Source organism: Mustelus asterias, chromosome 30 (genome assembly GCF_964213995.1).
Source record: "Mustelus asterias chromosome 30, sMusAst1.hap1.1, whole genome shotgun sequence".
Lineage (NCBI taxonomy): Eukaryota > Metazoa > Chordata > Chondrichthyes > Carcharhiniformes > Triakidae > Mustelus > Mustelus asterias.
In genome coordinates this window covers 8,117,174-8,142,036 of record NC_135830.1, presented here as the reverse complement: position 1 = coordinate 8,142,036, position 24,863 = coordinate 8,117,174, and the positions used below count along the sequence as shown (strand labels likewise).

The following is a 24,863-nucleotide window of genomic DNA, read 5'->3' as shown; positions in this document are numbered from 1 at the left end:
GAGATGACAGTATAAAGAGATCGAGATATCTCATCTTCCTGATCCTCCCAGTAACTGATTGCAGGAATGTGCACACTGCCAATTACCCACTGTCACGCTCTCCTTCCAGCCTTCAACACGGAGTTAAGTTTTGAAGTTTTTGAAGTATTGCTACAGTTGTTCAGGGTTTAGCACTGCTGCCTCACAGCGTCAGGGACACCGGTTCATTTCCGGCCTCAGGTGACTCTCTGTGTGGAGTTTGCACGTTCGCCCCTTGTCTGCACGGCTTTCCTTCCAGTTGTTCCGCTTTCCACCCACAGTCCAAAGATGTGTGGATTCAGTGATTGGCCATGCTAAAATGCCCCTCAGTGTCAGAGGGGTTAGCAGGTTAAATACGTGGTGTTGCAGGGATTTGACGGAGGTGGGATTGTTGTTGGTGCAGGCTCGGTGTACCGAATGGCCTCCTTCTGTGCTGCAGGGAATCTACCATTCTATGAATTTGATTGGGGAAGACATTATTTTCCCTGGCTGTGGAATCTAAGACTTTCGCAGTAACTTCATTGCAGTGTTAATGTAAGGCTATTTGTGAAACTAATAATGAATAATAAATGAATAAGCTTAAATAATGTTTTGATTCTAATTGTTAAGTTTAATGGGATAATGGAAGCAAATTTAAATTACGTGTAATTTGTTTGAAATCAATATGCATTAAAGAATGTTGATAACACCGGATAACATTCCATCCGGTAACACTTGATGGATATATAGATGTACGAGACACGTTATTTACACAGACGGTGGTGGGTGCCTGGAACTCATCGGGAGATGCAGTGGAAACAGATACGATGGTGAGTTTTAAGGGGCGTCTGGACAAATACATGAATAGGATGGGAATAGGGGGATGTGGTCCCCGGAAGGGTAAGGGGTTTTAGTTCAGTCGGGCAGCATGGTCGATGCAGGCTTGGAGGGCCGAAGGGCCTGTTCCTGAGCTGTAATTTTCTTTGGTCTTTTGTTCTTATATATTTCATGACACCTCCGGGCCCATTGCCAACCCGCAACTGTTTGCCTATGAATGCTGATGGGGTCAAAACAGTGAAAACTACGTCTCTGAGTGTCTTAAACTGATGTGGAGATGCCGGCATTGGACTGGGGTGAACACAGCAAGAGTTTTAACAACACCAGGTTAAAGTCCAACAGGTTTATTTGGTCGCAAATACCATTAGCTTGAGAGCACATTTCCACTCCATCTGACGAAGGAGCAGCGCTCCGAAAGCTAATGGTATTAGCTACCAAATAAACCTGTTGGACTTTAACCTGGTGTTGTTCAAACTCTTGCTGTGGTCTTAAACTACCAACTTTTCAGTTAACAGCTGAACGCGCTGACTAATTGCGCCACAGAGACTGACAAAACAGCTGCTAAAGATATTCTAAACCAGGGTGCCAATGACCCAACTTCTATTTCTGCAAAACCTGTTCCAGAACTACAGCATGACCGCAGCGTTTACAATTCTATATAAGTCTCTTTGGTTATGTTGATCCCTCAGAATCCCGCAGGATATAATACTTTCCACTCAATCACAAATAACATCATTCACAGCTGCACCGCCTCCCAACATTGTGACCCATTTCCCTCAGGATTTCTTCCAGTATTTAATATTTTCCTGGTTTTCTCATCATTTTGAAATGAGATTCTCTTCAATGTACAACACAAATGGAATTGCAAATCTGACGGACAAACAATGGAAAACAATTCACTGGGTAACAGAAATCCCACAGTGCTCATTTCCAGATTCACAACACTCAGCTTTTCAGTCAAATGAACGAATTTATGACTGAAAAGTTTTGGAAAGTTGTTAAAAATATTGTTTGTGACTTACTCGGGTATTGTGTAAATGCTGTTTGAATATTCAGTGAACGCACTATAATCGATCAACTTTTTGATGAGCGTTTGGTCGGTGCATTGTTATGTTTCACCCCGTTTGGAGTATCCTGTGTCCCAGGGATGGGCAGTAAGCCGCTGATTGAAGCTGCAGTTGCCGCTTTCTGCTGGCAGCGGATGGGTGATTGGAGAGTGCGTGGTAAGATCCTGCTGCTTGTCCCTGTCCCACTCACTGTGGAACTGGGGGAGAGAGAATCATTGATCGTTTTGTTTCCCCGTCTATGTTGCATTATAGGAAGGATGTGGAAGCATTGGAAAGGGTGCAGAGGAGATTTACTAGGATGTTGCCTGGTATGGTGGGAAGGTTTTATGAGGAAAGGCTGAGAGACTTGAGGTTGTTTTCGTTAGAGAGAAGAAGGTTAAGAGGTGACTTAATAGAGGCATACAAGATGATCAGAGGATGAGATAGGGTGGATAGTGAGAGCCTTTTTCCTCGGATGGTGATAGCTAGCACGAGGGGACATAGCTTTAAATTGAGGGGTGATAGATATAGGACAGATGTCAGAGGTAGATTCTTCACTCAGAGAGTAGTAAGGGCGTGGAATGCCCTGCCTGCAGCAGGAGTGGACTTGCCAACATTAAGGGTATTTAAATGGTCATTGGATAAACATATGGATGATATTGGAATAGTGTAGGTTAGATGGGCTTTAGATTGGTTTCACTGGTCGGCGCAACATCGAGGGCTGAAGGGCCTGTACTGCGCTGTAATGTTCTATGTTCTATGAATCAGGGCAGCACTTACTCAGTTAATGGTAGGGCGTTGAGGAGAGTTACAGAACAAAGAGGTCGAGAGGTACATGTTCAGAGCTCCTTGAAAGTGAGGTCACAAGATGGACAGTGGTGAAGAAGGTGGGAGGGGTTTGGGGTGGGTGGGGGGGGGGGTGGGAGCGTGGGGAGGGGTGGGGGTGGGATGGGGTTGGGGGGGGTTGGGGGATTGGGGGGGTGCGGGGGATGGGGTTGGGGGGGGTGAGGGTGGGTGGGGGTTGGGGAGCAGCGTCGTGAGGCGACCATGTTCCAGACAGTGAATCCGCACGAGGGACGACTCGGTGGGAGGCACGAGGGAGTCCCCCGCCTCGCTCTGGGCAGACTCCAAAAGTGCCCCCGTGCCCACCACCGAGCCGCTGACCTCCTCAGCGCAGTCACCCCTCGACTCCGAGTCCCCCGCCGCAGGACGTACGGCGGGCGGCACGGAGCCGCCAACTCGTCCCAACCCCTCCCCGATCCCACCCCCAGGATCGGCGGAGGAGGGGTTCCCCCGGGCTCAGCTTCCCCGGTTTGCAGGCCCGCGTGCAGCGGCGACTCAGTCCCCCGCTCCGCCCCAGACGCTTGGACACCCCCCAGGTCCGGTACAACCTCCGGATTAAGGTCGGGGATGTCCAGCGTCCAAGGTCGGGACGGAGAGGACGAGTGGACCATTTCCTCGCCACCGCCGCACGGGGACACGAACATTGGGGTGTCGCCCCAGTCCCCCGACATACTGAAAAAGAACTCCGGGTTGTAATCGGCCGGGTGGAACGGATACTAAACCCTCCCTCCAGGACCTCCTCCCGGGTCAGGCAGACAAATGGAGAAATGGACAAAAAGGAGTAGACATGGCGGAGGGAGGGGTCCCAAAGGTCAAGCGGGATCGGCACCACCCCGGACCTGACCTCCCCCAGTGGATGGAGGTGGGGGAGGAGGAGCTCACCGGGTAGAAAAGGCGGGACGTTCGAGATGATGATCTTATGGGCGGTGGCCTCCAATGTATCCACCGCCAGGAACGCCCCACCCACCATGACCCCCCTCTCCAGGGCGAGGTGGACCGCCCGCTCGGCCTTCAAAAAGAATACGGCCCGGCCGTACATCTTAGAGGCCGCGACAATGGCTCAGGGGCCGACAACCCCAGCCATTGCCTTGACACAGGCCTCGATGGACATGTCGGGGTGGGCGTAGCACTTAACCCCGAGCTGCCGCGTGAGCAACGAAAAAGGAGCGGCGGGGGTTCTGGTAGCCGCCACGCCCGCATAGGTGGGCCGAGAAGGCTCTGCCATCGACGACGCTGGCGATGCCTCCATAGTAATCAAGGGAGTGCTATGCCCACCCCGAGACTGCCCAGAAGCACGGCAGGGTGTATAAGGGGAGGGAAAAATAAGGGAGGGTAGGGTAGGTGGATGGGGGTCTAGGTGCTCTCTCCCCGGAGAGGAGAGAGGAGGTCGGAGGAGCAGGAGGGAGGACGAGGGACAAGGCACGGAGGGGGGCCGGTGCCCCAGTCAGGGGGAAAGAGGGGAGGGGGTGCCGGTGTTGGGGGCAGCAGCAGTGGGTGGGGGACTTTACTCCTCCAGCCCTTTCGGGCGCAAACAGTTCAAGTCCGGGGTGTCTTCACCCCCCCTCCCCTCCCCCCCCCCCCCCCCCCACTGCAGATGGAAAAAACAGTCTGAATTTACTTCACCCCCCCATCCCTTTCAGGCACCGACCTTCTGATGATGAGGGCACCAGCCCAACCACTCAGTCCCTAGATGTTGAAACATGCAGTCCTCCCTCCCATAGATGGAAAGAAAAAAGAAAGAAAGTCACTCCGTGTCCTCTCTCCCTCCAGGGAAAGAGCACCCTCCAGTGGATGGACGGACGGCAGGCAGGTAGGCCAGACGGCAGGCAGGCAGGCAGGCCAGACGGCAGGCAGGCCGGCCAGAAAACAGGCAGGCAGGCAGGCCAGACGGCAGGCAGGCAGGCCAGACGGCAGGCAGGCCAGACGACAGGCAGGCAGGCCAGATGACAGCAGGCAGGCAGGCAACAGCTCACCTTCCTCCCCCTTCCCACTTTCAGATGCTGGAATGACCAAATTAACATTTCTGCCCGGTTCTGACCCAGGGACCTTTCGCGTGTCAGGCAAATGTGACAACCACTTCACTACAGAAACAACCTCTCTGATGTTGGAGACAGGAGGAAGTTTCAATCTGTCTGAAGCTCAATCTTCATTCACACAAAGCCCGCGCTCTGATCAGCTGGAGGACCAGAGTCCTTCCGGTCCTCCAACTCTTCCTATTAATCAACACCTCAGAAGGTCAGGGGGTGGGATCTGCCCTGCAATTCTCAGCTTCCCCTCTCCCTTGGACATGCGCAGTCCTGGGCCGGGGGGAGGGGGAGATCACTGAGCGGCTTCTCGCTCTGGCCGGAGCCATCAGCCGGTTGCCTGGAAACCTTGGCTCGATGTGGTGCAGGGGGAGGGGAACAATGGGTGGGGGCGGGGCTCCCGGGTCCGCGCGCCCGGGCCTGCTCTCTGGAACCTGGGGCGTCACCGCGGAGCAGAGAGATTCCTATTGGCTGATTCAGGCAGGACTCCATTGTGACATCACAAAGGGGAAGTTGGCCAATGATGATGTAATTTAAACAATGCCTGAGATCACTTCACTTCTTGGTCAGACCCCCTTTTCAGTCCAGTGCTACTTGGAGTTTACCGTCAATTCAACAACTATTGGGTTACAAGTCCCTCACAGTTCTGATCACAAATTTATGATAAAATAATTCAAATAATGCATGAGAACGCTTCTTACCGAACTACCGACCACTGTTTGTTGATTGATCAGACCCCCTTTTTACACATTCAGGAATCTCAGCCACTGAACACCAGCCGGTCCTGGAATAAGTTTAATTCTAACTCATTCTGAGTAAATATTCTCACCAGGTCCTCTTTCGGAGCCCTGCTAAGCAGCTTTAATGGTTCATGATTGCAGAAACTGAGCAGTCACAGGAACGTGGTCAAGATAGTCCAATCCCATAATGCCTCACATTTAATCTGCAGTCCTTCAGTTATAACAGAATATGTGGCTGTCTGTAGCTGCCTCGGCCACGATCAGCGCCAACACTGCCTTCTTGAACTGCTACAATGCCGAAGGTGGAAGTACATCCACAGTGCTGTTAGGGAGGGATTTCCAGCTACACATTCCACACTTCCTCTAGACTGTGGGTGGATGTGAGATTGATACATTTCATTCAACTGCACCCAAGCTGAGTTATTCAAATACCTTTATTGTACGTGACAATATATTCATGATTTCTTCAAAACAGAAATTAAACATTCCCATTTGATTTCAGGTATTAACATATTCTGTTGGTTTGTTCTTTATTGTCGATGTCAGGCTGGGGTTGTTCCCCTTGGAGCAAAGGAGGTTGAGGGGAGATTTGATAAAGGTGGACGAGATTCTGACAGGTTTAGATAAGGTGGACAAAGAAAAGCTGTTCCCATTAGCTGATGGGAGAAGGACGAGGGGGGACACAGATTTATGGTTTTGGGTCAGAGATGCAGGGGGCAGGGGGGGCGCAGATGTGAGGAAGAATATTTTGATGCAGTGAATGGTAATGACCTGGAACTCGCTGCCTACGAGGGTGGAGGAAGTGGAGACAATAAACAAGAACAAAGGAAATTGGATGGGCATTGGGAGGTTTCAAACAGAAATACTGACTAAATATCTCTGAACTTCCTCACACCCTGTCACTCTGTGATCCTTGTGAAATTTAAAACAAGGTATTCGCAACAAGACTCAAAGAGCATCACCCCACTGGAGGCAGTTGTGAGACCGGCCAGTCCAGCAGAAAGAAACCCTCCGACCCTCCCCATTGACTAACTGTGAGAATGAACAAAATGCAGTCCTGGATGTAACTGAGAGCAGAAACAATAACAGCAGAATCCCACCCCCTGGAATCACTCATGAACTTTTTGGTGTCTCAGCAGATTAGATAATTGACTGAATCCCTTCCCACACTGAGAGCAGGTGAATGGTCTCTCCCCAGTGTGAATGTGCTGGTGTATCTGCAGGTCAGATAACTGACTGAATCCCTTCCCACACGGAGAGCAGGTGAACGGTCTCTCCCCAGTGTGAACTCGCTGGTGTCTCTGCAGGTTAGATAATTGACTGAACCCCTCCCCACACTGAGAGCAGGTGAATGGCCTCTCCCCAGTGTGAACTCGCTGGTGTCTCCGCAGGGTGGATAAATGAGTGAATCCCTTCCCACACTGAGAGCAGGTGAACGGCCTCTCCCCAGTGTGAACTCGCTGGTGTCTCCGCAGGGTGGATGAATCAGTGAATCCCTTCCCACACTGAGAGCAGGTGAACGGTCTCTCCCCAGTGTGAACACGCAGGTGCATCTGCAGGTCAGATAATCGACTGAACCCCTTCCCACACTGAGGGCAGGTGAATGGCCTCTCCCCAGTGTGAACTCGCTGGTGTGTCTGCAGGGTGGATAACCGAGTGAATCCCTTCCCACACTGAGAGCAGGTGAATGGTCTCTCCCCAGTGTGAACACGCTGGTGCGTCTGCAGGTTAGATAATTGACTGAACCCCTTCTCACACTGAGAGCATGTGAACGGCCTCTCCCCAGTGTGAACTCGCTGATGTGCCTGCAGGCTGGATAACTGACAGAATCCCTTCTCACACTGAGAGCAGGTGAACGGTTTCTCCCCAGTATGAATTCGCTGGTGTGTCTGCAGGACGGATAACTGAGTGAATCCCTTCCCACACTGAGAGCAGCTAAAGGGCCTCTCCCCAGTGTGAACTCGCTGGTGTGTCTGCAGTTGGGATAATCGAGTGAATCCCTCCCCACACTGAGAGCAAGTAAATGGTCTCTCCCCAGTGTGTACTCGCTGGTGTGTCTGCAGGCTGGATAAATGACTGAATCCCTCCCCACACTGAGAGCACATGAATGGTCTCTCCCCAGTATGGCTGCGCCGATGAGCTTCCAGCTCTGATGGGGCTCTGTATCCCTTCCCACAGTCCGCACATTTCCACGGTTTCTCCATGGTGCAGGTGTCCTTTCCTCTCTTCAGTTGAAGACTCGTCCACACACAGAACAGTCTCCCCCCACTGTGAATGGTGTGATATTTATTCAGGCTGTGTAACTGGTTCAAGCTCAGTGCACTGGAACACACTCACTCCAGTGTGGCAGTGTGTTGGCACTTTTCCAGTCACACTGATGTTTGAAATCTTTTCAAGTCATCAGGCCGGACAACCATTTCTCCTCGATTCAAAGGCCGATGATATTCAGGTCCCAAGGAATGTGACTCTGTCAGATCTAGATGTGACGTTTGAGATTTCGGCCTGTGATTCCTCTTTCAGTATCCTGTAAAACAAGTTTACAGAGATCATCAGTGTCAGTGCAGGATGGAAATTCAGAACACGCAATTCTAGTTTCTGTGGAACATTCTTTCCTCTCTCCAGACTCGAAACATTGGCTCTATTCTCTCTCTATCTGGGGGATAGCGTGGGAAATGATGCTGCGGTAGATCAGCCAATTCTCAATGAATGGTTGCAGCAGTTCGATGGGCTGAATGGCCAACTGCAGCTCCTGTTTCTTATGATGTGTGTGTGGTGGACAGGAAGCAGTGAGCATGGATCTGTCAATCAGCCTCAATCAGCACCTTCAGGAGAATTGGGAGGGTGAATATTAGATACAGCAGAGTGAGAATGGAGGGAGAGTGTGTGGGATGGAGATTCACAGCTTTTGGAGAATGAGAGGAAAGAATACACTGACCCACACAGGCTCCTGGTTAAACAACTCAATTTAAAACATTGCATCTTTTTTTGCAAATCCTTCCATGACATTATCGTTCCCTGTTTCCAGCCACACAGATGTTTGAATCTTTTTCTACAGACACACTTACAATCAGATTCTGATGAATGGAGTGACTCTGTCAGGTTTTGATCTGATGTCTGGTTTGAGTTTCCCTTCAAATTTTGTCATCAAATTTCCTGTAAAAAAAGATCATCACTGTCAGTCAAGAATAGAAATTAAGCGAGAAACATTTCTCTTGGGTTGAGTTTTCTGTGTGTAAATCCTCCCCTTCTCACTCCCTGTAAAAGGAGTTTCCAAAGTCCATCCCTGTCAGTCCCGGAGAGAAATTCACAACTTTCTCTCCTCCTGCTGACAGGGAGCAGCGCGCATGCGCACTATTGCCCATCGCCCCGGGAAAGATGGCCTCCGTTAACTCGGGGCCTCCAAATCAGGCATCTGCGGTCGCGGCCCCGAATTGTACGAACGCGACACCGAGCAGTTATTATTCGGGTTTTCGTGTCTCCTCTGGGTGCTTATGAAGCCTCTCCACCCACCCCGCCGCCTCCATTACCCTCCAGAGTAATCCGTTTCCCTGGAAACCCGGAGCCGATAATAACCACCTTGCTGCTCCTGCAGCAGCAACATACATTGCGCATGCGCAAAATCTGTTGAGCGGCTGGATCATATTCTGAATTACTGTGAATGCTGGGTAAGATAGCCACCATTGAAGTATGTTGTTGCATTTTTAAAAATCATGTTTTGTGATTCACTTACGACTGAAGCCAAAGCACCAAGGTATAAAATGGTGCAGTGGTTAGCACTGCTGCTTCACAGCTCCAGGGTCCCGGGTTCGATTCCCGGCTTGGGTCACTGTCTGTGTGGAGTTTGCACATTCTCCTCGTGTCTGTGTGAGTTTCCTCCGGGTGCTCTGGTTTCCTCCCACAGTCCAAAGATGTGCCGGTTAGGTTGATTGGCCAGGTTAAAAATTGCCCCTTAGAATCCTGGGATGCGTAGGTTGGAGGGATTAGTGGGTAAATATGTGGGGGTAGGGCCTGGGTGGGATTGTGGTCAGTGCAGACTCGATGGGCCGAATGGCCTCCTTCTGCACTGTGGGGTTTCTATGATTTCTATAATGAAAATAACTAATATAGCAGCTAGCTCCGTCCTGAGTTTAATTAATGTAAGAAGTCTCACAACACCAGGTTAAAGTCCAACAGGTTTATTTGGTAGTAAATAAACCTGTTGGACTTTAACCTGGTGATGTGAGACTTCTTACGGTGCTTACCCCAGTCCAACGCCGGCATCTCCACATCTGAGTTTAATTGATAGCAGAACTAACATCTACACCTGAAGATGAACTCCTTGGAGTGTCAGCTGGTGTAACAAGCTGATGATTTACCATCCACCCCCTCTCCACACACACACACATACATGGACTTGACAATCAGAATGAACTCATGATTGATCAAATCCTTTGAACTTTTAAATATGTTAACAGAACGGGAAATTGAATAAATCCATTTGCACACATAACATATCTGAATGGTCTCTTTCTGGTGTGGCTGTGCTGCTGTCAATAGGATAACTGACCACTTACATTCCAGAACTGACATTCTGCCCTGTTTCCAAGACCAACATTGAGGGGCAGCAAAGTGGTTAGCACTGCTGTCTCACAGTGCCTGGGACCCGGGTTCTATTCCCAGCTTGGGTCACGATCTGTGTGGAGTTTGCACGTTCTCCCTGTGTCTGCGTGGGTGTCCTCTGGGTGCTCTGGTTTCCTCCCACAGTCCAAAGATATGCGGGTTAAGTGGATTGGCCATGCTAAAAATTGTCAAGGGGACTAGCTAGGATTAATGCATGGGGATATGGGGATAGGGCGTGGGTGGGATTGTGGTCAGTCCAGACTCGATGGGCTGAATGGCCTTCTTCTGCACTGTAGGATTTTATGTTCCTTGAAAAGGTACAAAATCGACTGCATGACTGCAAATAGTTTTATTTCCAAAACTGTATGAGAATTCCCACCTGACTCTTCATGTTATTGAGTCAAAGAAACTTTGTTAATTTAAAAAATGACCATGAATACTGCAGAGGCTTCTGCAACTCTTCCGATGTTGTTTTTTGTTAACTCAGATTTTTCATAAAGAGAATTGAGCAATCATTTGAAAGGAGAAATAATGCATGTTTTTATGAAGGGGAATGATATTAGGACTAATTGTACAACTGTTTGAAAATAAGCTAGCACAGACATGATGTGTCTGTGGGTAGAGATGTGTATTGTCTCCAGACAGGACAGCCACATCTCTTTAACCTGTGCTTAATGCTCCTTCCACCCACATTGTCTGTATCTTTAAGACCTGGTTGGCTGTAGGGATTCGCATTCTAATCAGTATTCTGTAAGTTGATTTTGTGTCTCTGTGCCCTGTTTGAGAGCACATTTCCACTCCATCTGATGAAGGAGCAGCGCTCCGAAAGCTAATGGTATTTGCTACCAAATAAACCTGTTGGACTTTAACCTGGTGTTGTTAAAACTCTTACTGGGTTCAGTTCTCCAGCTCCTGTCTGCAGACTGACAATAAAACCAATGGACCTGATTGGTGGTGTTGGAGCCTCCAGCGGGTGTTTGTGAATCCTCCCCGCCCACCTCCCAGGGTTTCCTTCCTTCCCAGAGATCAGAATCCTCATTGATTTGAGGCCAAAGTGTAACCTCTTATTTATTGTCCCCCTCCCCCATCCTCTGATGTGAACCATCCTCCAGTGGCAGAGCCAGGATGGGGCCGTTAACCTGGGCCTGTTCCCGGGAGGGAGGGAGGGAGAAGCCCCGCAGCTGCAAACAAGGGAGCTGACAATGATTCTGAAGGGTTTGCGGATCCACAAAGTGTTTCCAAATTCTCCCAGCCACCGCCTAACGCTGACTCCGCTTCTCCGGGACAAACAAGCGCCAAGGACAGCAATGACACTGCGCATGCTCCACATCACAATGCCCGGGAGCTGATTGACGGCAGCTCCGGACCAATAGGAAGAGGGGGCGGGGCTGGAGGACCGAGCGGGAGCGGCTGGTCCTCCAACCAATCGAAGTGAATGAGGGGCGGGACCTGAAGCATGCGCAGTGCGAGTAATGGCGGCGGACGGACGGTTTCAACTTGGAAGCGAGATCAATCCGAGGTAGAGTGCGGGGAATGATAAATGTGGCGGATGGGTGGAGAGACTTTGTAAACATGGATAGTCACATGAGCAGCCTGGGAATGGAGGGATACAAACGATTGGTCTAGTTGGACCAAGGAGCGGCACAGGCTTGGAGGGCCGAAGGGCCTGTTTCCTGTGCTGTACTGTTCTTTGTTGTTCAAACCCAAACCCCGGAAATGAACTTCCCGGTCCCCCCCTTTGTACCAAATGGAGCTGCAGCTTGTAGTGTTAGGCCCGGGCTGACTGCCGCCATTGAGGCTGCATGTGGGAGGCCGGCAGGGATTGTGATCGGAGAGTGAAGCCCTGACGTCACAATGGAATGGGTGAGGGTGTGACGTCACAATGGAATGGGTGAGGGTGTGACGTCACAATGGAATGGGTGAGGGTGTGACGTCACAATGGAATGGGTGAGAGTGTGACGTCACAATGGAATGGGTGAGGGTTCCAGATGAGCTGAGACTGGGCTGGAGTCGGGCGATGGCACTGACATGTGGCCCGGTGGCACAGTGGTTAGTGCAGCTGCCTAACAGTGCCAGGGACCCGGGTTCAATTCCAGCCTCGGGTCGCTGTCTGTGCAGAGTTTCTACATTCCCCCCGTGTCTGTGTGGGTTTCCTCCGGGTGTTCCGGTTTCCTTCCACAGTCCAAAGATGTGCCGGTTAGACAGATTGGCCACGATAAATTGTCACTTGGTATCAGGGGGATTAACAGGTAAATATGTGGATAGGGCCTGGATGGGATTGTTGTCGGTGCAGGCTCGATGGGCTGAATGGCCTCCTTCTACACTGTATTTTATTATTCATTATTGTTAATTAATTACTATTAATGCATCTATGAATGAAGGTGGTCTTGATGATGATGTGGACATGTGGCTGGAAGCTCATCTTGGGATGAACTATTTTACCCTGGTTGTGAACAGCCGGGTTCAGCCTCAGACAGTTGCCAGGAGGAGAGAGAAAGTTGTTGGCGAGGGAGTGGAGTTTGTAGTGGGGACTGAACACAATGGGTTCAGTCTTTCCAGTATTTAAATTAAATAAATTTCTGTTCTTTCAGTACTGGATGTCAGACAAGTCAGGATGGTGTGTGAGTTGGAGAGGAACTTGGAGCTGATGGTGTTCACAGGGTTTGGAAATTCTGTCAAAGTTCCTGTTGAGTTGTAGATGTATAAAATCTCTCTCCTCACCTCCGGCCTCTCCTACTTCTCTCTGTTTCCACTCAGTGGGAGATGCCGGCGTTGGACTGGGGTAAGCACAGTAAGAAGTCTCACAACACCAGGTTAAAATCCAACAGGTTTATTTGGTAGCATTAGCCACAGGCTTTCAGAGCACTGCCCCTTCATCAGGTGAGTGGGAGTTCTGTTCACAAACAGGGCATATAAAGACACAAACTCAATTTACAAGATAATGGTTGGAATGCGAGCCTTTACAGGTATTCAAGTCTTAAAGGTACAGACAATCTGAGTGGAGAGAGGGTTAAGCACAGGTTAAAGAGATGTGTATTGTCTCCAGCCAGGACAGTTAGTGAGATTTTGCAAGCCTAGGCAAGTCGTGGGGGATACAGATAGTGTGACGTGAACCCAAGGTCCCTGTTGAGGCCCGTCCTCATGTGTGATTGACAGATCCATGCTCACTGCTTCCTGTCCTGGACACAGAGAGCTGAAAATTTCCATGCAGGCTGCCAGACAGATATATGTCGACATTTTTGGAGTAACAATGTGTGGAATATACAGACCGAATTCACTCCATTTCCTTCAGTTGCTGCAAGTCCCCAATTTCCCCCAGAATGAGAAAAGAAATGGAAAGGGGGAAACATTGATTTCCTCCCCGATGTTGCCCTCTTTTTAGGTCAAACCAAATAAACAAACTCAGATGAAGTCGGGACAAAAGAGGAGGGAGTTTCACTCTGAAGCTCATTGGACAATTTCCGCATTGTGACATCACAATGGAGTCCTGCCTGATTCAGCCAATAGGAATCACTCCGCTCCGCAGTGACGTCTCTGGGTTCCAGTGCACAGGCCCGGGCGCGCGGACCTGGGAGCCCCGCCCCCACCCATTGTTCCCCTCCCCCTACACCACATCGAGCCAAGCTTTCCAGGCAACCGGCTGACAGTTTCGGCCAGAGCGAGAAGCCGCTCCGTGATCTTCCCCTCCCCCCGGCATGTGCGGGGTAGAGGGGAAGCTGCGCATGTGCAGGGGAGAACCCACCCTCTGATCTTCATGCTGAGGTGTTGACCAATGGGAAGAGTTGGAGGACCGGAAGGACTCTGGTCTTCCAGCCAAGCAGAACGTGGGCTTTGTGTGAATGAAGATTGATCTTCAGACAGACTCAAACTTCCTCCTGTCTCAAACATCTGTGAGTAAAACACTTTCTTTTCAACCCCCTTTCCATTTCTTTTCTCATTCTGGGGGAAATTGGGGACTTGCAGCAACTGAAGGGAAAGGAAGTGAATCCAGGGAGGGTGCAGACTCTGGAAAGGTTGGCCCAGGTTTCTCTCTCTCTTAAACCAGAAAATGATCCATTTCTGCCCACTGTTTGCTGTTAGCCAATCTTCTATCCACGCCAATATGTTATCCCCGCAGCATGAATTTTTATTTGCTGCAATAACCTTTCATGTGGCACCTCATCAAATGTCTTCTGGAAATCTAAGTACAGCGCATCCACCGGTTTCCCTTTATCCAATTCCCGATGGGGAATTTTATAAAATTGAACAACACATCAACTATCTCACTCTGTTAAGACCCGAGAATGAAGCCCAGCAGGACCCAAGAATGAAGCCCAGCAGGACCCGAGGACTCATCAGCCCACAGCTCCAACAGTTTGCTGAGGACCACTTCCCTGGGAATTGTGCTTTTTCAGAGTTCATCCCACACTTCTGTTTTCTGATTTCCAGCTGTTTCTGAGTTTTAACTGTATCCTCTATTGTGAACACCGAGGCAAAATACTTGTTCAATTCATCTCCCAGCTCCTTATTTTTCATTATCAATTCCTGGACTCACTTTCTATTAGACAGTTAAGAAATGAGGTGGAGCAAGTGACTGAAGTGTCAGTCAGGGAGCACTATTGGGAGCACCAATAGTTTCAAAATAGTTCTGGAAAAAGATCGGACAGGTCCACAGGTCAAGGCCCTAAACTGGAGCAGGGTCACTTTTGTGGGCATTAGGCAGGATCTAGCAGATGTCGATTAGGTGAGTTTGTTTGAAGGGAAAGGAATGACTGGCAAATGGGAGGTTTTAAAAGTGTGATATCAAGAGTCCAGGGGCAGTATATTCCTGTTACGATGCAGGGAAAGAATGGTAAATTTAGGGATCTCTGGCTGACAAGGGACATTGAAGCTCTGGTCAGGTAATAGAAGGAAGCAGACATTGGGTTTAGACAATCGGGGACAAATGAATCACTCTGACTATAAAAAGTGTAAGAAAATACTGAAGAGGGAAATCAGGAGGACAAAAAGAGGGTCTGATATGGATCTGGCAGGTAAGATTAAAGAAAATTCCAAGAGGTTCTATAGCTATATTAAGAGTAAAAGGGTGGCTAGAGAGAGAATAGATCCCCTTAAAAATCAGTATGGCCATCTGTGTGTGGAGCCACAGGAGATGGGTGAGATTTTTAATGAATACTTCTCCTCTGCGTTGACTGCGGAGAGCACCATGGGTGCAAAAGAAATAAGGGAAACAAGTGATGTCTTGGGCACACGCATGTTACTTGGGAGGAGGTATCTGCAGCCTTATAAAAGCAAATTACTGCGGATGCTGGAATCTGAAACCAAGAGAGAAAATGCTGGAAAATCTCAGCAGGTCTGGCAGCATCTGTAAGGAGAGAAAAGAGCTGATGTTTCTTGTCTCAATGACCCTTTGTCAAAGCTCTGAAACATCAGTTCTTTTCTCTCCATCCAGATGCTGCCAGACCTGCTGAGAATGGGGAGAGTGTGTGTGGGATGGAGATTTACAGCTTTTGGGGAATGAGAGAGGAAAGAATGTTCCATAGAAATTGTCTGTTCTGAATTTCTATCCTGTACTGACACTGATGACTTCTGTAAACTCATTTTACAGGATATTGAAAGAGGAATCACAGGCCGAAATCTCAAACGTCACGTCGAGACGTGACAGAATCATATTCCTTGGGACCTCAATATCATCGGACTTTGAATCCAGAAGGAGAAATGATTGTCCAGTCTGTCAATTTGAAAAGATTTGAAATGTCAGTGTGAGTGAAAAAGCATCAACACACTGCCATACTCGAGTGAGAGTGTTCCAATGCACTGACTAAAGAGCTTTAACAAGTTACACAGCCTGAATAAATATCACACCATTCACAGCGGGTAGAGACTGTAATCTTGTCCTGTGTGTGGACGAAGTTTCAACTGATTGTCCACCCAAGAGAGAGGCAAGGTCACCTGCACCATGGAGAAACCATGGAAATGTGCGGACTGTAGGAAGAGATACAGAGCCCCATGTCTGCTGGAAGCTCATCGGCGCAGCCACACTGGGGAGGGACCATTCACCTGCTCTCAATGTGGGAAGGGATTCATTCAGTCATCCCACCTGCAGTCACACCAGCGAGTTCACACTGGAGAGAGGCCATTCACCTGCTCTCAGTGTGGGAAGGGATTCACTCAGTTATCCAGCCTGCAGACACACCAGCGAGTTCACACTGGGGAGAGGCTGTTCACCTGCTCTCAGTGTGGGAAGGGATTCACTCGGTTACCCGACCTGCGGACACACCAGCGAGTTCACACTGGGGAGAGGCCATTCATCTGTTCTCAGTGTGGGAAGGGATTCACTCGGTCATCCACCCTGCTGACACATCAGCCAGTTCACACTGGGGAGACACCATTCACCTGCTGTCAGTGTGGGAAGGGTTTCAGCGTTTCATCCCGGCTGCTGAGACACCAGCAAGTTCACGAGTGATGACAGGTGTTGGATTCTGCTGTTATTGTTTCTGCTCGCAGTTGCATCCAGGACTGCATTCTGTTCATTCTCACAGTTGGTCAATGGGAAGGGTCAGAGGGTTTCTTTCTGCTGGACTGGCCGGTCTCAGCCTCCAGGGCGCTGATGCTCTTTGAGTCTTTTTGCGAATACCTGGTTTCAAATGTCACAAGGATCACAGAGTGACAGGGTGTTAGGAAGTTTAGAGAAATTTAGTCAGAAGAAAACAGAGGTTGGCAGTGCAAAGGTACATTTCTGAATGGAGGGCTGTGACAAGTGACGTTCCTCAGGGATCAGTGCTGGGACTTTTGCTGCTTGTAATATATATAAATGATTTGGAGGAAAATGTAACTGGTTTGATTGATAAGTTTGTGGACGACACAAAGGTTGGTGGAAATGCGGATAGCGATGGGGACCGGCAGAGGATACAGCAGGATATGGATCAGTTGGAGACTTGGGCGGAGAGATGGCAGATGAAGTTTAATCCGGACAAATGTGAGGTAATGCATTTTGGAAGGTCTAATACAGATGGGAAATATACAGTAAATGGCAGAACCCTTAAGAGTATTCATAGGTAGAGGGATCTGGGTGTACAGGTACACAGGTCATTGAAAGTGGCAATGAGATGGAGAAGATAATCAAGAAGGCATACGGCATGCTTGCCTTCATCGGCCGGGGCATTGAGTTTAAAAATTGGCAAGTCATGTTGCAGCTTTATAGAACCTTTGTTAGACCGCACTTGGAATCTAGTGTTCAATTCTGGTCACCACACTACCCGAAGAATGTGGAGGCTTTGGAGAGGGTACGGAAAATATTTATCAGGATGTTGCCTGGTGTGGAGGGCATTAGCTATGAGGAGAGTTGGAGAAACTTGGTTTGTTCTCACTGGAACGACGGAGGTTGAGGAGGGCGACTTGATGGAAGTCTACAAGATTATGACAGGTTGGACAGAGTGGATACTCAGAAGCTTTTTCCCAGGGTGGAAGAGCCAGTTACTGGGGGGCATAGGTTTAAGGTGTGAGGGGCAAGGTTTAAAGGAGATGTTCGAGGCAGGTTCTTTACACAGAGGGTGGTGGGTGCCTGGAACTCGTTGCCGGGGAAGGTAGTGGAAGCAGATACGATAGTGACTTTAAGATGTGTCTTGACAAATATATGAATAGCATAGGAATAGAGGGATATTGTCCCCGGAAAGGTAGGGGGTTTTAGTTCAGACGGGCAGCATGGTTGCTACAGGCTTGGAGGGCCAAAGGGCTTGTTTCTGTGCTGTAATTTTATAGAGAATTGAATAGAATCCCTACAGTACAGAAAGAGGCCATTCGGCCCATCGAGTCTGTACCGACCACAATCCCACCCAGGCCCTACTCCTGCAAGTTCACACATTTACCCTGCTAATCCCCCTGACACTAGGATCGGCATGGGGCGCTAAGGGGCGGCACAGTAGCACAGTGGTTCGCACTGCTGCTTCACAGCACCAGGGTCCCGGGTTCGATTCCCGGCTCAGGTCACTGTCTGTGTGGAGTTTGCACATTCTCCTCGTGTCTGCGTGGGTTTCCTCCGGGTGCTCCGGTTTCCTCCCACAGTCCAAAGATGTGCGGGTTAGGTTGATTGGCCAGGTTAAAAATTGCCCCTTAGAGTCCTGAGATGCGTAGATTAGTGGGATTAGTGGGTAAATATGTGGGGGTAGGGCCTGGGTGGGATTGTGGTCGGTGCAGACTCGATGGGCCGAATGGCCTCCTTCTGCACTGTAGGGTTTCTATGATTCTATGATCAATTTAGTATGGCCAATCAACCTAACCTGCACATCTTTGGACATTTATTGGTGAAACTAACAATGCAATAACACGAAGGGCCGATAGTTAACAGTGCGATAAAACAGGTGGATGTGATCATCAACCGAGCCCAATTCCCTAAACCTTTCTCATATAGACTTTCACCCGTGCCCTCCTGGCGACCCCACAACATCTCCATCTCCCGTGGTCCAGCGCCACATCAACACGTCCCCCCAGGATGCACATCAGAACTGGAGGCAGCCAGCTGCACTCCGCACCCATTTGCCTGTGATGCCCCTGACAGGCGTCTGCTGGAGAGCTGGGACCTAGAGGGGTCCAGCCGTCTTCCTGGTGATATGGATGTATCCTTGCCTTGCTGTTCACCCTGCTGCTCTTGAGATGCACCGGTGTCAGGAAAGGGGGAGTCGGAAAGCCCTGCATCCCATCGGCTGGAATCCCCCGGGTGGAAGGCCCCAGCACTGTCCCCAGGCCCCCCTCCTCCCTTGAGGCGCCAATGGACCCCTGGGTCATTCCGTGGGGCGGTGAAGCTGACCTGGGGGAGGGAGTGGTGATTGGGAAATTCTGCAGGGGTGGTGATTGAGGAGGGGGTTGGGGGGGGGAGCTCTGCAGGAGTCCTGATGGGGGAGGGAGCTAGTGATCGGGGAAACTCTGCAGAGGTGGTGATCAGGGAGGGGGCGAGAGGGGTAACTCTCCTGGACAATAAAGGAATCAGCTATAACTGAGCAAGAAGAAGTCGGTTTAAATGTGGAATTGAGTGGAATTTTCTCTCTGGATTTAAACAATGGAGAAACTGCAAACATGGAAGAAAATAAATTTCAAAATGTGAACTCTGTACAGACTGTTTTCAAAATAGAACTTGAAAATTCACAAATGAACAGCAATGAAGACTCTCCTTTTGCAGGAGGAACTTTGGACTATAATTATTGTAAGAAGAAAACTTTCAGAAAAGACTGCAAGCAGTAATTTCCATCTTCAGTGGACTGAATTCCTGGACATGGAACCCAGCAGTGTGCTGTTACCAAGCTGGACTTGTGAATGTGAAGTAGACAATGGAGGGATTATTATGTCTATTGCAGGTTATAAGATAGATCAACATAGGAAAACAGTGGACTTAGGAACAGGAGGAGGCCATTTGGCCCTTCGAGCCTGCTCCGCCATTCAATAAGATCATGGCTGTTGTTAAGATATACAGCATGTTGTATATTGTAATATTCTAAATGGGATATTATGAAGGTGATACGTTTTCATTTCTTCCTGTTTTTGTTACAAAAATCTAATTTCATAATTCCTATGTTTTAGAAATATGAATTAGTTGCAAGAATTGCTTTTAAAAAATGGAAAACCTGGATTGAGAATCTGATGAAAATACCCTCAGGGAATTCGCAGTCACAAAGCATGGCCCATGTTGGTTTAAGAAGTCAAAACTCGAGAGGTAAGAACTGTAAAAGGTCAGCTGGGTCTTTTAGCTGGAGACATTGGGACTGACAATTATTGCACTGTTTTTGTTAGGTGAATTCTTCATGCAGAGCTCAGGTAAAAAGGTCCAATTTTGAAGCTGAATATCTGTTAGATATTCAATCGTCTCTGTTACCATGGGGATATGTGATTCAGGGTGGACCCTTGGTTAGAATTAGACCATAAGATAGAGGAGCAGAATTAGGTTATTCGGCCCATCGAATCTGCTGTGCCATTCGATCATGGCTGATAAATCTCAATCCCATTCTCCTGCCTTTTCCCCGTAACCTTTTGAGTCCTTTCCAATCAATGACCTGGTTCCAGCGGACAGTCTGCAGTTAGCTTGGAAGCCACCAATTGTGGGATCAGGAGCTGTGAACCATCTGTGGGACTAGAAGCCTAGAGGACCATTAGAAACCAGGGGTGTTTCCAACATTTAAATCCCTCAGCAAGAATGCAGTGAAGCCCATGTTTGGACTGAGGAGTCCACAGTTTGAGAGCTTAAAGGAAAATTGGAGGCTTGTTTCGTGAAAAGATAATGGATGGTCTCCCATAAACTCTTGGAGCTTGGAGAATATCTGGAGTACTGGGGAGAATTAAAGTGAATTGTGGAGAGCTTTGACATACCTTTGGGAGGTCCTAGGAACAGAAGTGAATGAACCTTCAAGATATCATTAAGTATAATGAAACTCTTGGGGTGAGGTAAAAAAATAGAACTTGGTTTATATCATAAATCTTTATTGTATTCAATTTGTAGTGTTGTCTTTTTAATTTTATTTAAACATACAGTAAAGTTTGTTTTTGTTTAACAATGTGGAATCTTGTGATGTAATTCTTTCAGTTAATCACCGGGTGTTCGAATTTCTCTGCAAACGTTAACAGTCCTGACCGGGATCGCAAAAATTCACACAAACAGTTTCAAAACAAATCGAAGAAAAAGATGGTTTTTCTTCTTCAGTCCAAACGTTACACATGAAGAAACCCTCTTCTGGTATCTCCAATAATTTGTTGCTTCGAGCAATTCTTTTCATGGAACAATCAGATAATTGATGACTGAAAATGGAACTAATTGTATCCCTTTAAAGCAGGAGGGCGATCGCCCGGCACAGAGAGGAATTAGGGATTTCTCCCATAGACCAATTGACAGGGATTCTACCCTCCAACCACCTGAAGTGAATTCTTTACATGAATCATCCGTGCCAGTGCAGTTATCAACTTGCAGTTTGGCTGATCAGAAAATGCTTTGTTGCTGATTTTCCTTGTGTTAGGAAGTGACAATGCCAAGGCCAGATCTTGTTTCCTCCTTGATCGGGATGTAACCCGTGTCCACATCGCCACTTCATTCTTCCACTGGTTGTATGGTTCAGACTCCGAGAGCATCAGCAGGTAATCAGACCCTGACAATTCCCACTGCCTTTCAGTCATTTCTCACAAAAGCTGCTGGGATTGGAAGCTTCCGTCTGAAATATACTTTCTTTTAGTTTCCAACCTTCACCATTAGACAAGCATTTTCTGTTACCATGTTATAATCCTGACAGCCTTGGGGTGGAGTCAATCTTTATTTGGTCTAGATTTGTTCACAGAATCAAACATTACAGGTTCAACTCTGACTCCAAACTATATTAGTGAGTCCCACTTTTTACCTGCTCATTATAACTATCTAATCAGTGCCCTCCATCTGAATAAACTTAACCTCTATTGGTATAATTAACAGCCACAGTCAGAGCATCCAAAAGATCACTAATGGGTGTGACTGCCATGGTGTCTCAGCAGCTTGGGTGAACAAGTGAATCCTTTCCCACACACTGAGCAGGTGAATGGTCTCAGTTTGGAAACTAAGGGAAAATAACATTTCAGGCAGAAGCTTCCAATCTGGTAGGTTTTAGGAGAAATCGCTGAAAGTGAGTGGGAATTATCAGGGTCTCTCCCCAGTGTGAATTCCCTGATGTTTCAGTAGGTCAGATGATGTTCTAACCCTCTTTGCACAGTGAGAGTGCCTGAACGGGGTCTCCTCAGTGTGAATGCGCTGGTCGACCCTCAGGTAGGCTCAGGTTTTAAAGCAGCTCCCACAGTCAGAGCATTGAACAGGTTTCTTATTGGGGGAGGTGCCTCAGTATTCCAGCAGACTGGATGATTGACTGAGTCACTTCCCACACACACATCAGATGAATGGCCTTTCCCCAGTGTGTAATCGTTTGTGTCTCAGCAGACTAGATAATTGAGTGAATCCCTTCCCACACTCGGAGCAGATGAATGGCCTCGGCCCAGTGTGAATGTATTGGTTTGTCAGCGGGAGGGATGAGTGAGTGAATCCCTTCCCACGCTCTGAGCAGGGGAACAGTCCCTCACCCGTGTGAAATCGCTGGTGGTTCTGCAGGGTAGATGACTGAGTGAATCCCTTTCCACACACACAACAGGTGAATGGTCTCTCCCCATTGTGAACCCGCTGGTGTGTCAGCAGGGCAGACGGATCGCTGAATTTCTTCCCACACTCAGAGCAGCTGAATGGCCTCTCCCTGATGTGAAGTTGCTGGTGATTCCTCAGGGTGGATGAATCACGAAATCCCCTTCCAAACTCAGAGCAGGTGAACAGTGTCTCCACAGTGTGGCTGCATCGAAGGGTTTCCAGCTTCGAGGGACAATTGAATCCCTTCCCACAGTCCCTACATTTCCATGGTCTGAGTGTCTTTGTACAACTCCAGGTTCAGATGAAGGTTTGACCCCATAGATAACACATACATGGTCTCTCCTCACTGTGAATCCTTCAATCTTTTCCAGGCTGTGTAACTGGTTAAAGCTCTTTCCACAGTCAGTTCACTGGAATACTCTCACTTGAGTATCTGTGTCTCAGTGATTTTCCAGTCACACTGATGTTTAAACAGTTTGAAGGAACAGACAAACATTTCCCATTCCAGTTTCAAATGCCGATGGTATTCAGATCCAGAATAATTGTGTGACTCTGTCAGATCCTAACGTCATGTTTGTTGAGATTTGTGTCTGTAAATTCTCCCCTTCTAATAGCCTGTGAAAGAAATTCACAAAAATCATTGCTGTCAGTACAGGATAAAAACTCAGAACAGACAATTCTAGTTTCTGTGGAACATTCTTTCCTCTCATTCTTGAAAATTTGTAAACCTTTATCCCAAACACTCTCCCTCCATTCTCACTTTGCTGGACCTGAAATAGACATTGTCCTGAGGGTGCTGATTCATCCTAATCGACAGATCCGTGCCGACTGTTTCATGTACAGGACACATATTCCTGAAATCTTCACACAGGCTTGTGTCTAAGCATATAAAAAATTTGCATATTTAGTGTACTAAAAATGTATGCAATATTCAGAACTCTATTACATGATTAGAGATACATGATTAGAGATTAAAGTCCAAAGATGTGCGGGTTAGGTTGATTGGCCATGTTAAAATTGCCCCTTAGTGTCCTGGGATGCATAGATTAGAGGGATTAGTGGGTAAAATATGTAGGGATATGGGGGTAGAGCCTGGGTGGGATTGTGGTCGGTGCAGACTCGATGGGCCGAATGGCCTCTTTCTGTACTGTAGGGTTTCTATGATTCTATGATAGATGGGTGCGGAAGAACTTGACTGAGGGGGCAAGCAATCATGTTCTGGAACTCACTGATGATGAGAGTGGTGGAAGTGGAGACGACCAGTGATTTCAAAATAAAATTGGTCGGGCACTTGAAGGAATGAAACGTACTGGGGAACAGGGATATCGAGGAAAAATGGCACTGAGTGGATTCCCCGACAGAGACTTGGCACGGACTCAAGCTGCTGAATTGATTTATCTTGTGCTCTGCTGACTCTTTGACTGGAAAATATACAGTGTAGTTACAATACTATTCTGGAATTAAACAACATCAACTGTAATACAAATCCATAAATAATATACCTAATATGCACCATATAGTAAGAAGTCTCACAACACCAGGTTAAAGTCCAACAGGTTTATTTGGAATCACAAGCTTTCAGAGCACTGCCCCTTCATCAGGTGAGAAGGAGCAGCGCTTTGAAAGCTCGTGATTCCAAATAAACCATTTGGACTTTAACCAGGTGTTGTGAGACTTCTTACTGTGCCCACCCCAGTCCAACACCGGCACCTCCACATCATATGCACCATATAACACCAGACATATCAATGTTATTACGATCCTCATGGTCACCTTATAATAAACAAATTCCCACAAATCCCAATGGAATAAACTGAAAGACAATGTTTCATTTTAAAAATTAATCTAAAATTAACATCACTGAATCATGCATTTAGAAACATTATTTGAACAGACAGGATAAATTACACTTTAAAAAGCTCAGACAATAAAAACAGGTTCCACAAAATCACAGTTTCCCCCTCAGTATATTGGCTCTAATTCCAGTTCCAGAGAATTTCTCTGTCTCTGTATTTCCCAGGGGGAGAAAGAAAGTGTTTTCCTCACAGATGTTGTCCAGAGGATGAAGTTTGAGTCTGTGGTGAAGTTTGAGTCTGTGGTGAAGTTTGAGTCTGTGGTGAAGTTTGAGTCTGTGTGTGAAGTTTGAGTCTGTGTGTGAAGTTTGAGTCTGTGGTGAAGTTGGAGTCTGTGGTGAAGCTACAAACAGAAGCTGTTCTGTTTCAAATCAAACTGCGAGACTTGGAAGAAAATGATGGGAACAGATTTTGCAAAGTCCCCTCCCCCACTCCCTCAGCTGGCAGCCCAGCACGCAGGCGCAGAGAGCGCTGCTGAGCCGAGCTGTCCGGAGCAGGCGCAGAGAGCGCTGCTGAGCCGAGCTGTCCGGAGCAGGCGCAGAGAGCGCTGCTGAGCCGAGCTGTCCGGAGCAGGCGCAGAGAGCGCTGCTGAGCCGAGCGGTCCGGAGCAGGCGCACTGCGGCTGCCGCCAGCGGTCGCTCCCGCTCTCTTTTTGGAGCAGCAGCCGCAGAGAGGGGAGAGGGGGAGATCACCGAGCGGCTTCTCGCTCTGGCCGGAGCCGCCAGCCGGTTGCCTGGAAACCGTGAATGGAGGAGGTGCAGGTGGAGGAGGAACAATGGGCGGGGGCGGGGCTCCCGGGTCCGCGAGCC

The 24,863-nt window shown here is 48.4% G+C and overlaps 2 protein-coding genes across 3 annotated transcripts in view; one reads left to right on the top strand and one right to left on the bottom strand.

Annotated features, from left to right (window-relative positions):
* LOC144480731 (uncharacterized) overlaps window positions 1-9,090 on the bottom strand; it is a 40,238-nt gene extending 31,148 nt beyond the window's left edge. Inside the window, exons 1-3 of the mRNA XM_078200318.1 lie at window positions 9,015-9,090; window positions 8,553-8,640; window positions 7,737-8,011 (exon numbers count right to left, since the gene is read on the bottom strand). The gene's annotated coding sequence lies outside the window, so the exon portion shown is untranslated. The remainder of the gene's footprint in view (window positions 1-7,736; window positions 8,012-8,552; window positions 8,641-9,014) is intronic.
* A 2,444-nt stretch (window positions 9,091-11,534) lies between these two features.
* LOC144480993 (uncharacterized) lies at window positions 11,535-20,758 on the top strand. 2 transcript variants are annotated; one of them, XR_013495732.1, is made up of 4 exons: window positions 11,535-11,605; window positions 15,674-16,537; window positions 19,639-19,771; window positions 20,636-20,758. XR_013495732.1 is itself a non-coding variant. In XM_078200618.1 (3 exons), exon 2 carries the CDS (start codon window positions 16,025-16,027, stop codon window positions 16,529-16,531), a length of 507 nt encoding a protein of 168 aa, XP_078056744.1. In that variant the 5' UTR covers window positions 11,535-11,605; window positions 15,674-16,024; the 3' UTR covers window positions 16,532-16,537; window positions 19,639-20,604. The 2 variants fall into 2 exon arrangements, 1 of the variants encoding a protein (XP_078056744.1); XM_078200618.1 differs by lacking the exon at window positions 20,636-20,758 and having other exon boundaries at window positions 19,639-20,604.
* The last annotated feature ends 4,105 nt before the right edge of the window (window positions 20,759-24,863 follow it).

Excerpts from the sequence above, each read along its gene's own strand:
- LOC144480993 (XM_078200618.1), top strand. The coding sequence starts at position 16,025 with ATGGAGAAACCATGGAAATGTGCGGACTGTAGGAAGAGATACAGAGCC.